Source organism: Metopolophium dirhodum, chromosome 1 (assembly GCF_019925205.1).
Source record: "Metopolophium dirhodum isolate CAU chromosome 1, ASM1992520v1, whole genome shotgun sequence".
NCBI classification, from domain to species: domain Eukaryota; kingdom Metazoa; phylum Arthropoda; class Insecta; order Hemiptera; family Aphididae; genus Metopolophium; species Metopolophium dirhodum.
Genome location: NC_083560.1, coordinates 80880169 through 80897039, shown reverse-complemented (window position 1 = coordinate 80897039; position 16871 = coordinate 80880169). Strand labels below are relative to the sequence as shown.

The 16871-nt window shown below is 27.1% G+C and overlaps 1 protein-coding gene across 1 annotated transcript; it reads right to left on the bottom strand.

The window, feature by feature from the left end:
- Window positions 1-8253: 8253 nt before the first annotated feature.
- On the bottom strand, window positions 8254-13218 carry LOC132936006 (reticulon-4-interacting protein 1, mitochondrial-like). The gene is made up of 10 exons (XM_061002659.1): window positions 12960-13218; window positions 12724-12821; window positions 12392-12638; window positions 11555-11700; window positions 11326-11484; window positions 10482-10783; window positions 9043-9231; window positions 8801-8966; window positions 8533-8723; window positions 8254-8460 (listed from the first exon to the last, which is right to left on the bottom strand). The coding sequence occupies exons 2-10, from the start codon at window positions 12769-12771 to the stop codon at window positions 8409-8411; spliced, it is 1500 nt and encodes a 499-aa protein (XP_060858642.1). The 5' UTR covers window positions 12772-12821; window positions 12960-13218; the 3' UTR covers window positions 8254-8408.
- Between the last annotated feature and the right edge of the window lie 3653 nt (window positions 13219-16871).

Below are 16871 nucleotides of genomic sequence, written 5' to 3'. Positions count from 1 at the left end.
CATAGGCGAGGATTTCACAGGTCTAGCCAATAGTGATTTTTTGTTTTTAAATTTCCTTTTATGAAAATTTGAAATCAGTTTCAAAATTAGAATTAAATAAATTTAAGTTTGCAAATCAGTTAGACTGATCAGATACGTAAACACGCATATGACTATGACTATATTATCCACCTACCAATTTATTATTCCACCTCATAATATTGCACCCACGGCATAGTACATACCTACCTACTAAACGTGTTGTCGTATGAGTAGATTTCCCAGGTAAATATGTGAAATTATAGGTATAGGTATGTAAAACGGTACTCCAAAAAGGAATTAGAATTATAATAATCCCACTGTGCATAGGCGGATATTATGTTAAATATTGAGATGGGGCTCAAATAATTTTAGCAAACACTAAACAGATCCCTATACACCCCAATCAAACTATAACTGTTACATTTAGGTAACACAAACATATTTAATTGTCTATATAATATGATGTAGTAATAAGTGTAAGTTTCTTGTTATCATAATATTTATAATAGCCATGAACACAAAAATAGAAATTATAATGCAATACAGTTAGGTGCAATTTTTAAGCTAATTTTATTAATCTTTACACTCTTTGTTGAATATGTTTAAAATAGGGTAGAAAGAATATTTAATGAGGAAAACTTTAAATTAAAAATACCAGAAAAGTAATTAATAATTGTAATTTGTAATAATTATTAATTATATTATAAATTACAAAAGTGGACAAAATGGGATTTTCCCATTTTACGTCTTACCCGGGTGTCCTCTATATAGTTGTATAAATTGATAGAATGGTACAATAGGAACAAATCACAAATGTACAATAATTTATTATTTATCATAAAAACACAATAAAAATATAATATTATTTGATATTGTATAATATTGTAACATTGGGTAATGGTCGGTAATCGCGGTATGTTATCTTAAAAAAAATTAATATCAAATACAGTTTCCACCAGAGCTTGCAAACGTTATAATAACGTTAAGATTACAACGTTATATTTGACAAAAAACGATTCCCCCCCCCACCGGTCTCCGCCTATCAGTGTTGGATAGTAACGTAACGCAAATTACAAATAACTAACGCAATTAATTTTTCAGTAACGCAGCAGTAATTTCATTACATTTTACTTAAAATAACGCAATTGTAACAAAATTACTTTTAAAAAGTAATTTCTATGAAGTAACGCACTATCGCGTTATTTTCCACGTTATTAAAATAATAGTTTTGAATGTACATAAATGTTACAAAAACAAGCCGATGGATATCCCAGAAGAATTAAAAATCAATTATATTTATTTTTGATTCCGATAATAGGTAACAATATTACTTAGCATTCTAGAAATAAATGTTATCAATTTATTTGCAGAAAAAAAAGAGTTCGGTTTAAAAATAAAATGTAATAAAAATTAATTATTAAATATGACTTATGACTATATATGGCCATATAGGTGAGATTATTGTACATTTGTACATAATACTATAATAGGTCTAGTGATAATAGACCACTAGGTCTATGATTGTAAAATATATACATAATAATTGAATCATTTGACTTGAATATGGTTAAAAAAAATTATGAAAACAGTAACGTTATTTGTAACGCACTACTTTATTAATAAAAAAGTAATGTAACGTGATAAAAATAATTTTAAGTAACGCAAATGTAATTTAAATAAAAATATTTGAAGTAACGAGTAACTTAATTTCATTACTTTTTAAAAGTAATTTACCCAACACTTCCGCCTATGCCACTGTGCATTAACATTACATTGCAGAGATGATTATTATGAAGTCTCAAATAGTGAAATGTGACTTCTCATTTTAAATCTAGGTTATTTATTTCAACGAGATGGTCAACAATTACTGCTCAAAAACTACCAAAACTTACTCTTGCCGAAGTTTTAAAAAAATGGTTACGTTATAAAAGTGAGTAAAGTGTGTTAATTTTTTTTTAGTACATGTATTACATGTGATTATGTGAAGTACCTAACATAGGTGCTTATAGCAATTAGTAATGATGTATAGAAGTTACAAACGTAATGTCTTAATTATTGTACTTCACTGTACACATAGGTAGATAGAGGTACGAATCACATCAATGTCACTCGAAAAATCAATAAATCAATAAATAAATTCCATGAATTTTATGTAACCTATCTAGTACCTACAATAATGAATAATCTACATCTATATAAAAATGTATTGCTGTTCGTTAGTCTCGCTAAAAATCGAGAACGGCCGGACCGATTTGAATGAATTTTTTTGTATGCGTTTGGGTGACGCCTCGGATGGATTAGATTCTCAAAACATCCCCCTAGGTCCAACCAGGGGATGTGCTCAAACGGGGATTTAGAGATTTACGGTGGAAATGTTTGTTTATATAAAAGGTTGCCATGGTTTTTAAAGCTATTATAATAATTATTATCGGTTGCCGTGTAATCAGTGTACCTATTCATTCAATGCATTTAATTTTTTTGTACGCTGTGTTTTGATATTATATGTATCGGTGGTTAATTCACCGTAGGTGGAATTGAGTAAAAACGACAAACTTGGTATAACTTTGATACTTTAGAGTTAAATCATACACTTACAGCACGGGCAGGCGCGGATCTAGAACTAAAATTTGGGGGGTGGGAAGGGGGTCATTTTTTCAAAAAGGACAAAAAGATAATATAATAGGTAAACAATTAAAAAATAATCAAAGTAAATTATTAACTAAAATTATACTTATAATTATCTTACTAAAGAATGTGTCAATTTTTCATGCCGACCCGCTAGTTCTTTTAAATGAATCACCCTAAATAAAAGAGAGAAATTTATTTTTACTATTTCAATCATACTGTATAAACGGCTATAAGAGTATAAGACATCAATATCAAAAACTGTAAGTAGTTAATTTATATAATATGTTTTAATAATAATAAATACGTAATAGGTTGTAAAAATGATATAAAAATATTAACTTTTATATAAAATATGCGAATAAGAATTACTTTTATTCCGGGCAACAGAAAAGTTAAGATGAATCTAGAACATATACACCGAATATTAAATAAGGTATTAAACAAAGTTTGAGTCATATACAACTTGTACATTTAACGGGTAACGAAGTGCACGGGATCAGCTAGTATATTAATGACATGTGTCAGTATATGTGGTATATTAATATAATATCGATGCACATACATTTTGTACCTAATCAAATAAAAAAATTATTGTTATTTTTTAGTTAAACAGACATTTTACTAGTACCTTAGTAAGTAGGTACATATCTATCTGAAAAAAAAAACATATTCAAAAATAAATGCACTTTGTTTCCCGGTAAAAATGCCAACTCTATATGATTCAAATTTTGCTGAATTCGTTATTTAATATTCAGTGCAATGGTGTTCAGAACTTAAAAATGTTCAACGATCATCTTGAATCTCTAAATACTTGTGTAAGCACTGCCTTAAAATGCGAATTTTTAAAATGGTTTCTTATTACACATTTACAATTTACATGGTGATACGAAGGTACCGTGCAAATTGCTAGCTTCAATCTATCATTATTTAAGCTCTACATTGATCAGCCAGTGAGTCAGTATAAGGACTCTCTCGATTATATTACCTATATTACAGCCATCCCACCCGGCGCTTTCCGTGAGACACGCGCTTGTGTTTATATAACCCCCCCCCCCCTCTCTCAATAGGTATCGCGTAATAGATTATTGGAAAAGTATTATAATATATTAATATAAACTAAGGCGGCAACTAAAATATGAAAATTTCATTTATATTTAATAAAATTTTCAAATTTTATAGAATTGTGGAAAATTGGAAAAACCGGCACCGACATAAGAGTGCATAAAGATACTGCATTACCGTACTGTTACTGTAGTACCTAATATTGTTAAGAAACATAGCGGTGCTTTCTAGATTCTATATTTCTATCGACAAAAAAAGAAAGAAAATGCTACTGAAACTGCCGAAGTATTAGCTAAAACACCTAAACTGTATAATTATTTTCAAAAAAATGCTCCAAACTGACAAGAGAGAATGTCCAGAACGATTGTAATTTTTAATTCACATATTATAACCTTATAGATTTTATATGTATTCATGCACAATATATAACTTGACAAATTATAAAAATAATAATTAATATTATTTGTATATTATTTATTTTATTAGATAGTTACCTATACCTATATACTAATTATATTTATTATTTTACCAACAAATTTATGTAAAACCGCTATATATCATAATAAGTGATTTTTCCAAAACTCTAATAAAGAGGACGCTACACGGATATTTGTTGTCTCCGTCTTATATGTGTATATAATATAGAAAATGTATGCTCAGCAGATTACGTTTAATTCAGTTAGTTAAAAAAATTAGAGTGATTCGACCTATTATGAAACTTGATGGACGATGGTAAGAACATTATCCGTGTTTTTTTAAGATAGGCACCTATAGTTCAGTTTTTATGTGATTTGTGAATATTTTTAATTTACGTTCTATTATATACGTAAAACCTGAAAAATAATTGAACTATCGTAAAAAAGCCACATACAATATACAATTACAGATAATGTAGGTACTTAAACTTACCGTCAAGTTTTATAATTGGTCGATTCACTCTAATTTTTAAACTAACGGAGCTAAACGCGTTCTCCTGGGCGTGAATTTGGTATGTTACGCACTTGTAAGACGAAGACAAGAAATTACTGTGTAGCGTTCTCTTAAATTGCATTATTTGATTTATTATCAGTATTCAGTGGTGTATTTGGTATACGTGGGTCATAGATTTACGGTATACTCTAGCATCAGTTTACTGAATTTGCGTGTACCCCTGTGACCTATCAAATTACTAGATATACGCAGGTACACAGTCGTATACCTACGCACCTTCGAAATGAATCAAAGACAAAAATAAAAGAAATATTAATAAATTAGTTTCAAAAACAAATATTTGTATCTTTATCTTTATCTTAATCTTTCACCAATTAGTTTGGTTGTTTGGTGAAAAATTATCATTTGTCCAAGTGACCGGTTACATTTTGTATTTTAGGAGTCACTTAATAATAATATTTTTTCACTAATCTACTGCCTAAATGCTTAATACCTATTTAGTAGGGGAGTGGGTTGATATGGTGTATTATATCGAAAAAATGACTTTACACGAATGATTCCTGGCCTTGTATAATTTTTCGGATTTTGATAACCATTTTTTTTTCTGAAAGAAGAAGACTTACAGACCGCATTAGACTCCGATTTTTATTTTATTTCAAATAATGGGATAATATAATTTTGTAAAAAAAGCTTATAACTGTATTTTGGTGAAAAAGTGCCATGCCTAATGTTTTACTCATAAATACAAATGTTATCATATAGATAGGTTCCTGAGGCTAGAATGAAAATAAAAAAATAAATTAACTTTGAAAAGTTAATACGTCAGTATAGATACCTAACTTAAAAACAGCCAAAATGTTATGAAAATTTCATAATTTCATCCTAATTTATTTGATAATATTGACATTTTTAAGAATAATATTATAATTTTATAATTTGATCTGCTGAACATGCATACCTACTCAAATAAAGGAAAGTGTTTTGGGGGCGCACAAAAGATTATACCGGCCGGTTCGAGGCTTTGTTATATATAATATATGCAAGGCTAGGCAAGTTAATGATTTTTTTTTAACTCAGTTAAGTTAAGTTAATATGAACCAATAACAAAAAGTAAATTCAACTATAGGTTAAAAGTTGATTCACACTTTTTGTTAACTTTTTATTAAGTTAAAAAAAAGTTTGTTTAAATTTGTTTAAACAACGCTAGCATACTTGATTTTTTTCCAACCCAAAACTAAATTATAGGATACCTATAGTGTTTATACATCATACAGTATTTCCTTATAAGTTAGATTCGAATGATATACATTTTTAACTTTAAACAATTTACGAAACATATTTTTTGACATGAAAACGAAATAGACTGAAATAGTGAAATAATATAAAATTAAAAACAAAATAAATTAACTTAACTTACTTTTTAAAATGAAAAATTAACTCGTTAATTTCACGTTAATTAAGAAAGAAATTTAGTAAGTTAACAGTTAAGTTAATGAAAATCCAAAAGTAACTAGGTAGTTAAGTTAAAAAGTTAAAATAAAATTAACTTTTTAACTCGTTAATGCCCAGCCTTGAATATTATGTGATAGTTCGCCGGTGTCGTGACTGGGTAGGATTGGGCGAAGCGACCAGCAGATTAGTCGTCACTACCACCCGAGCCCGTTGAGACGAACCACCAGAGTGCGCTTGGCGCCCGTGCGCAGAGTCTTATGTGGCCCGTCCGCCACAGTGTCTAACCAGTGTCTCATACAATTAAAACTATTTTAGACTTAAATAAAGAATATAGCTTATAAAAACAGTCATACAATTTATATGTAACAAAATTATTCCACAGCTATTAATAAATTAAACTAAATACATATTTTTATTGTAGTTTAGAAAAATAATTACAATTTTATTACTTAAATTTATTTTTTTACATAAAACATATTATTATAATTTTGCTTGTTATCCATCAAATAAAAAAAAAATTGTTCGAAAAACACAATGAAATAGTGTTATACAAATAACTTCATAGATAATATCCTATATTATACTATAAAAGTATAAACATATTATTAAGTCGGTACTAGGTATTGTTGCCATTTGATGGTACCAACTAATAGAGACTAGTACACAGTATTGCCTATTTACCTATATTCCTATACCTTTTTATAAATCAACTAATACATAAAAATGTAAAACAATAAAGTATCTTTGAAATAGTTTCAATAGTGGTGGTAGATAGGGAGCCTCAGCCCTTTCACGCTTGTACAATGTATTAGACATACGTTCTTATGTAACAATTATGACGATAATTCAATAATTGTACCTACGAATACGTCATTAGAAATTATGATAAATTGTGAAATGTTCTTGTTTGTTGTTTTTTCTATACAATTAACACTAAACCATATTGTCTTTTTCGAAGCATCATTAACAAATTTAGAAAAAAAAAATTATTAAACAATAGAAATTGTATGTGGTTTTGTTAAAGTCAATTTTAAATAAAATTAATAATATAATAATTCCCAGGCCACAATTACCTACTTTATTCACCACTAGAAACACTTTGAGGTAAGTCTGCATCAACACACAACAAAGCAGCATATTTTAGTAAAATATTTGATAATATTTTATAGAATTGTAAATATATAGAGTTATATTTATTTACATAGTATAAGTACAAGAACATTGTTCTTAAAAAGTCTAAGCAGAGCCTTAATTTTAAATCCTGGCATATTGTAATTATTATATTACTAGCATTTTACAATAAAATAATGACATACTCATGTACATTACTAAATCCCAAAAATAATTATAAATTTAAAGAGGTACTTTGCTATTTATATTTTTTTTTATCAAATAGAATTAAGTATATGATAAAAAAAAAATGTAAATAGAATAATAATTTATAAAATAAACTTGTAAAAATTTTCAATTTTCTAAATTTAAAAGACCTGTTTCTTTGTAGAAAGTATTAGTACACATTTTAGTAAAACCTTTTAATTTAGAATAACTTCAATTTTGTGTGAAATAAATGTGGTAAGTGGTGAACTACTCTGTTTATTTTTTACTTTCATAGTTTGTATTATTTAAGTTATTTATAGAAGTGCAATGCTATTTTTGCTTAAACTATTATAAAATACATATTATACATGTTATGTTAACAGTCTAAATAATTAGAAAGAAGATAATAATAACTAATTACATAATAAAATTAATTTTTTTAAATCGGTATTCTTGAAATATTTTACTTCAGAAGTAAATACACAATTTTATTACATAATTTATATACAATACTTAATGATCATTAAAATAATTTTCAATTATTTTTTATTATGAATTAAATTTAAGTATATTTAAATACCTATACTCTATCTCATCTAAAAGTATTTTTGGGCGGCAACCCCTTGATAGATCAGTTTATGATGACCTTTGTTGTCAGATTTTTTTTCCAACGATTGGCATTTTGATCAGCTTGATGTTAATCTTAGCAAAACAAATGCTAAGGCGGTTGTCGAAATAATCAAGTAACACTTGAGAGAGCGTGAGCATTCCCTGAGGTAATACTTATATGAGACAAATTACTTATATATCATTAATAGGTATATATATAAAAAAAAATATTGATTTAAAATTCAAAAATATTAATTTAAACTATAAAAGGCATGTAAAATAATACAATAATTGTTTTTCATTTTATTACATACACAATAATAAATATTCAACTTTCAAAAATTATACACATTATTTGAAAAAACTCTGACATAATTTAAATAGATTTGCTAAAATAGAATTCCTGACGATTTGGGCATCAATGTGGGGTAATTTAAATTACTGAAAAAAATGTACACGGTTTAATGGTTATAATTTATCATATTATATAAGCTTAAACATTTTTTGACTTACCTAAATTTCATAACTACTTTACCAATAGTCTGTCTGCTTTGTAAATGCTTAAATGCACGTTCCAATTCATGTTCCATAAAAGTTTTGTCCAACACTGGTCTGAGAACATAATCATTCGCCATGCTGGAAAGTTCGTTTAATATCGTAGAGTTAAATTCATAATGATCCCAACATTTGTTACCTTGAAACATCTGAAATGAGATTCAATTCATTATTTATAATTGCAATAAATAAGCTTTTAAATGTTACTTCTAAAAGATATACTCACATAAGCCAACCTTAACCATTGAATATAGAAAAATCCACGAACAAGACCAAATGAATCTGATGGTAAGCGGTGCGGTCCAATAGGGACTACTATACCACAAACATTACATAACTGTTTGCACAGACTATTTTTAAGTTCACCAGCTGTATTGAATACATAATCATACCTAAAAGTATGTATAAGTTGTACATTTTAATTTATGATGTAACATCTAAAGTAAAATACAATTCAATTTAACTTACCCACAGGGTGCAGTACTAAGTAATTGATCAATACTAACAGTTTCAGTTTCATAAGTGGTGGTGGCACCCAAGTATTTCATAAAATGACATACTCGGCTTGGACAAGCAACAGTAACATCTGCCTTTAAATAACAACATAGTTGGACAATTATTGAACCTGTTCCTGTATCTCCACAGTATATAATTATTCTGAAAAAAATTATTAATATTAACGCATTTCTTTAAACAATTATTATGGATAAGCTATAAATATAATGCCTATAACATGCATACACTCATTACTCTAGAACGTATACAGTGTAAACAACTGTATTTCAGTATTTCTTATAGTACACTAAAAATATTCTGCTTCACATTTGTCATTTTTCAAGAATCATACTAAACACTAGATATCTTAATAGTAAAATTAAAAACGTAAGAAATAGTAATATTATTGACTCGTAGATTTCACCAAACTTATTGGGGACTTAAATATGTTTGATAATAGGTGAATTCACTCTAATATTAAAAGTAATACATGGGAATGTTTCTGCTAAACATAAATTTTCTATGTTGCACGTGGGGAAAAAAATAGTGCTCAGATATCCTTTTAAATTATTTATTTAATAACACACAGGGGTATGAAGTCAAATGAGAAATTAAAGGTTGAATGGTTTGAGCCTGTGGTTGTACATTATATTACTGAATGAAACAGAACATAATATTAATATTTTTACTGTAAAATTAAAGTTATTTTTATTTAATACATTTTTTTTTTTATATATATAATTACAATTAAGGGGCCTGGTGCCAGTTTTTCAAATTTTCTGCAATTCTATACAATTTGAAAAATGTATTTTAGTTGCCCCTTAAATTATAATATTTTTCCACTAATCTATTGCTCGATACTTATTTTTGTGGACGGGGGTTAATACAGTGTATTATGTAGAAAAAAAATTACTTCACACGAATGATTCTCTGGCCTTGTAGAATTATCAGATTTTGATAAAAAAATTTTCGTCTGATAGTAGAAGACCTTCTACAGGCAGCATTTAACTCCGATTTTTTATTTAATTTGAAATTAATCATTTAATATAACTTGTAAAAAAAAAGCTTAAAATTGTATCATTTTTAAATATTTATTATTTTAAATTTTGAGATTAAAATTTTTAAAAATGGAGTTCAATGCAGCTGGTTGAGTATTACCCTCCATTAGTTAAAAAAAAATTTATCAAATTTGGTTGTTTCCAAAGAATAGGTTATTATTCCTGTAGAGTGTATATTTGTGGACAAAATTACATTGCCGCCAAGTACCTTAAACGTGTTAAAACTACACTGTTCACTATCAGTGAACAAAAATATAGTATTCTGTATTGGTATAATATATTATGCATTTATGTATAGTTGTATAGGTGTTCAAATTTTAAATATTTTTAATTATTTAAAAAATAGAATGTTACTTTTTGTCTACAGCAGTCAGTGGATTCAAATTAGCTGTTTGAAATACAGCCAACCATGCCAACGACCCTGAGTATGGAAGCGTTGCTGCTTGTTCATGAGTTAATGAACGTGGCTTATGTCCAACATATTTGTCGGGTACAACTATGGTTTCACATAATGTGCCACAAGGGGACCATGGTGGCAGTGATACCCAAACTTCATCATTAATGTTTATGTCACGTCGCACTTCTGATCCTAAGTCAATAACAACTCCCGAACAATCTCTGCCTAATACAATTGGAAATTCTCTGTGCATTGATTTCTATACATAAAAAACCATTAATAAACTTAACATTTCTAATCATTAGTCACACATCAAGGTTTGTTATAACTATATATATATCTTTCTTACAAATGGAATAATATAGAACATTTCTGTAAGATGTGTTCTAACTTGTAGAATATTGCAAAATAATTTTAAAGCTAAAACTCTTATTACAAAAATTTAACAATTTTTTCGAGGATGTTTAGTAGTTTCCCGGCCTCCTCATTATATTAAATTTGTTGCACAATATAAATTGCTATAATTGTCTTCAAGATATATATTATTTTTTAATAACTACAAATTACAGTTAAATAGTTTTAGAAAAAAGGCTTCAAGATGCATTTGAAAATATTATCTGCGTATGTTATAAATAATTATAATAGTAGGCATTTTAACATCACTTTCTAATCACGGATCTTCATAATCTTGCTTTTGATATTCTTTATAAGATACAGAGATAGAAAACATTTGTATGGTATTCTCTTATCATATGAACACAGTTGAAAATATGATATAAATCTACTAATTTCCATACTTACGTGTAATGTATGTTTAATTAAAAATTTTCTTATAAATGATCCATAACCAGATGCCACTAAAACATCCATTGGGTCTAATGCAGCGGCTCTGACCATTATCATAACTTGATTAGATTCAGTGATTTTTGGCGTCACAACATCTTCTAATAATGTGATGCTCTAATGATATACATAGTTATGATACATGATTTTAAACATTTTAACATAATAATAAGGAGCTAGAAATTACTTCAGTTCCATTATAACTGGTTGCTGATGCTGCTTTCATATGTGTTACTGTGATGGCAGATGGCTTTATATTTATACCAATCAAAAATCCAACTCCACTGCCAACGAACAAACCGGCAAAACCAATATAAACATGACTTCGATTGACTAAAAAAGTAAAAATTGTATGTATAATGTACAAGTATGGTGAGTATATTAACTACATCATAAATTAAAAAAGGAACAAAATTTCTTATTGTTATAATCCATTATTGGCTATGGCATTTGATTACATAAATTAAATAAATAATTAAGATATAGATACCTATATTTGTTAGGATAAGGTAGATTAAACATAATCATTTAAAAATATTGAATCGTAGTCAATTGACAGAAGATTTTACAAAAAAAAAAAAACTGTAAAGTAAGTTATGACCGTATTCGTTGGGGCAGTCAAATTATGTATTTTTCATTTTCGGTATAGTTGAATTAATAACTATTATTACTATAACAGTGCATTACATATTTTCAAAGGAACCAATACATTTTAGGTATTTAATTAGGTTATTTACCTATATTATATATATTCATTATTGAACGTATTGTTTCATGAAAAAATACAATTCATTTTTATTTTTATTTGTTATTAATTTATCATAATATATATTTGTAAATACTATAAAATAGCATATTGTTTATATAAAATATTTATGTTGGCTTAGAAAGTCATTCAAATATTGTAACATAACCAATTGAATTTGGTTTTAAGAAACTATTATTTTAAAGTATAAAAAGTTGGTACATCTAATTCAATAATATGATTATAGTCAAACATAGAAACAACATATAATTAACTTACAACTATTGCCTGTTAAGTAGATTATTTTTGATTGTAGGGCATCAACAACAACACTAAAGTCGTATTGTTGAAGTGAACACTTGGTTTGTAACCATGCTTCTATGAACTGTTCCCACCCTAAGTGTATACCTTCATGTATATTTTGTATAGATCTGGAATTCCATGTTTCCAGTACCAATTGATGCATTTGATCCGACCAGCGGTCAAATGCAATTGTTCCATTTTCTAGTGCTGTTGTCATCAACACCTAAACACATCATAAAAAATGATTATTTCAACAGCCAATGCATTTAAATATATATATATATAATATATATAAGATAGGTATGCACCTTGAATGTTTCAAATCCATTGCATAAGTCGGTTATAGTTTTCCCCATTAGATAATCTTGAATTACTGTTATCTTTTGGTTGACTCTAATATCATAAACTTAGATGTTTATGTTTGAAGCAATTCAATGAACCATCATGAAAAACGTATTAAATGATTTAGAAAAAAATGTTTAATGAGGATATCAACATTTTGACACACCCAAAAAGTAAATATATAAAATATTATTTTACTCACCTTGTAGATTTACGAAAGTAAAAATGAATAGTCCAGCTATTATATGTTATCATGACTAAACTATTGGATGTATCTAGAGGATTATCTATTGTGCTTTGTCTACCGTTATTACAACTTAAAACAGAGAGTTCAAATTATGTACAACATAGTTGATACAATTTTACAATTCGCGAGTGACTTAACTTTCATCCTAATGCTCACAAATAACACAACTAAAATCTTGACTATGGTGTTATCGTTACCGAGTGCCGAGTGGAAAACAATCAGATGATAACTGTTATCGGCGTGAAAAAGTTATGACAATCAAATGAGTCTTTTTTTATGGAAATTGATTTTACAAAAAAATGTTTATGGACTTCTTAAATATTATTACACATTAATTGATTTTGTATTGAGATTTATTCACCATAATGACATTATTATATTATAATATAATATTATATTTTAAAGGCGTAAAACTGTAAACACATTTTTTCATGCAACTGCTCACAGCTGATACTATAAGGTAGGTAGGTATATAATAGCATTGATTAGAATATATAGGTAATAATATGTCGTGCATTCTACATTACTTTTTACCTATGAGTTGTAGGTAAGGTGCAACACAAAAGTCAAAAGTCTTAACTCATAACTTCATTATATTATAAAGAAGTAAAATTGTATTAAACAAATGTCTACATCATAAAATCAATTAAGTAGGTACCTAGGTACACTAATCATAAAAAGGTGCAAATCTATTTAGTATTTCGATACAAACTTTTTCATATGGTTTATGACTTAAGTACCTGTGTACAAAGGCCGTCGCTGGAAAATTTTTTTTTTGTGAGGGGGGGGGGGTACCTATATTTGATGATAATAATATTATTGTTAATAAAGTAATTTATATATAACCTATTTACATGGAACCTTATTTTAAATTTTTAATCCTTAGCTATAAAAGTTGAACATTTTATAAATTTTAACTACAAAATAATTATTAAATTTTAAATTTGATAAATTTTGTCAAAATTCAAACGTTAAATACTATTATATAAAAAAAAATTGTGCCTATGTATTTATAATATTTTTCAAGTGCTATTATAATTTATAACAATATATGTAGTCTTGCATTAAATTGTCACGCTTTTTTACCCAACAAATAAAATTTTATTGATATTTATATAAAAAAAATTAAAAACTGACTATGTCCGTAAACAGCTTAAAATGAGTCAAAATATTTTCAAAATGTTATGGTGTAGGTATAGAAAATGAAAGTATAAACATTCGTGTATCTACAGTTATTAGTTTTTGAATTACAACAAAATAACAAAATTGCTACATGAGAAATCGAAGGAATATCCAATCTTGTAAAAATATGAACTTCAAACGCTCATAAAATTTAGTTTGATTTGCTTGTAGATATTTTTTTTATTGATAAAGATAGACAATCTTATGAATAATCTTGTATTATATTTTCAAATCTTAGATTTAAAAAGAAAATTTTTATGAATTCTCAACTCAAAATAATTTGCTTATTTTCGTGATTTTTCAGTATTTTGTCAAGATTCGAACTTTAAATGCTTATAAATAAAAACTGTGACAAAGGATTTTTAATATTTTTCAAATATCATTGTAACAATATAGTAGGAGCTTTGTATTAAATGTTTAAGCTTTTTACCCAACAAATAAAGTTTTATTGGTGTTTATAGAAAAAAAAACCTAAAAAAGCTGTTAGATAATATTTGTAGGCTCGGATTTATGTGCACTAATGCACTAAAAAATCACAAAATAACCGCAATATGCACTAAATACGATAGAAAAAAACATGTTGGTTTTAAAAAAATAAAATATAATTTTAATTTTAAATGATTTGGTAATATTGATGTACCTAACCCTTACCTACTCTTAAAAAAATACTAAAAATAACAAAATTGCATTAAATGTCATTATATTTAGCACTTAACATACCTACTTATTCTACTCTTGTTCATTATATAAATTGGATACAAGTGCCTAGGTATTAAAGTATTCAACACCGTTCTGTACTTACTGGCGTAACAATTATTGTAATAGGTAGGTTAGATTAGGTTAGGTTATCTTGTATATAATAATTATATTATATTATTTTGTTAACTTTTAAATTATTTAACTGAAGGCAATTTAATTGCATTGACTTAACTTGGCCCAGTCAAATATGTGCATTAACTTGGCCACATTTGGTTAAATCACAGCCCACAGGTAAATATACGATGTCATCAAAACTTAAGCTTCAGACGCTCATAAAAAAATATTTGTAGAATTGCGCTCAACTTTATTTTGTAGGTAAATCTAGTAACCAAAACTAGCGCTCAACTTTCAAACCTTAGGTATTGAAATTAAAAATGTTATTAATTTACTTTAATTCAACAAACTGTTGTAGTCAATGATAATTGATTATACTGACTTACTAGCTAGTTACTATTTAGAACGGTGAGGAAAGGATCATGGTATAAATAGGCAATACCTTAAAATTAGTCTAGATATTTTTCGAATGATAACTATTATAAGTAACTGTCAGAATGTTTCAAGAATATCTACGATTGATATTTTTTTGTATTACAACAATATAATAAAAATTGTTTGATGAGAAATCGTTATTTTACGTGTGAATATCCAATTTTGTTACAATTTTAAATTCATTCAATGTGGTTTTACGGTACAAATTTTTAAATTACATTAAAAAAACTTATGAGAAACGTTGTTAGTATATTTTAATTTTCAAGCCTAAGATAGTAATATTTAAAATGTTTTGCAATTCTAACTAGAAATTATTTACATATTTTCGTGATTTTTTTAAATATTAAATTAAACAATTAAATTTAAATCAAATTTACTGTATAAAATACCTACATGTATTATTATAGTACCATATAGTATGGTAGGTAATTGAAAATTATGTTTCGTATAATTGTATAAACTATAAATACGTAGTCATCGAATTGTCTATTTTCAAAATCGTAGTAAATTTGTTTTAAACGTTGGTATATTTTTATAGCAGGAGGACATTTGCTGGCTATATATTGTTCAATCTTGACCTCATTGATATTTTCTTCTTTTTAAATGTTAAGGGGGCGTTACAGTGACATTTGTTGTTTCTGTCTTACAAATGCGTAACTTAGCAAATTTTACGTTCAGCAGAACACGTTTATCTCCGTTAGTTTAAGAATTAGAGTGAATTGAGTTCTAATAAAATTTAAAGGTAAGACTATTATCTATACAATAACTACTTAGACTTTTTGTTATATTTTAATTTTAAAGCGAGTTATGTGTATTTTAAAATTGTAAAATGTTTGTACACCTTAAAATACTCATAACTCGCTTTAAAATTAAAATATAATAAAAAACCTATGTCACTGTCTAGACAACAATCTTACCTTTTAATTTTATTAGAGCTTAATTCGCTATAGTTTTTAAACTAATGGAGATAAACGTGTTATTCTAAGCGTACAATTTGCTATGTTACGCACTTGTAAGACGGAGACAACACATGTCACTGTAACGTACACTTAATTAATATAAATGTCCGTATATTTGGATGGCATTGATTTAAAGTTGACGAAAACAATTATTTCATTTCTATATCTACTGTATTTGTCTTAGGAAAATCTTCCAAAACCAATGAATAACAATAATTCCAAATAGAAGTGTTATACTTAATTAAGTATTTAGTATATAGTATATCATTCGAATTTGTGGCGCAAATGTTAATTATTTTTGAAGACCTGTAGCTTGAGTTTGTTATCAAATACATTGAGACAAATAATGAAAAAACTTCTTACAATAGAATGAGTACTTAAAAGTTATATTAGTGTTATTAGACGCTATTTTTTTAAGTCTATTGAGTGTTTTTTTTAACGTCATGGTCTGTTAAATTTGGAAGGTGGTTGTGTTCAG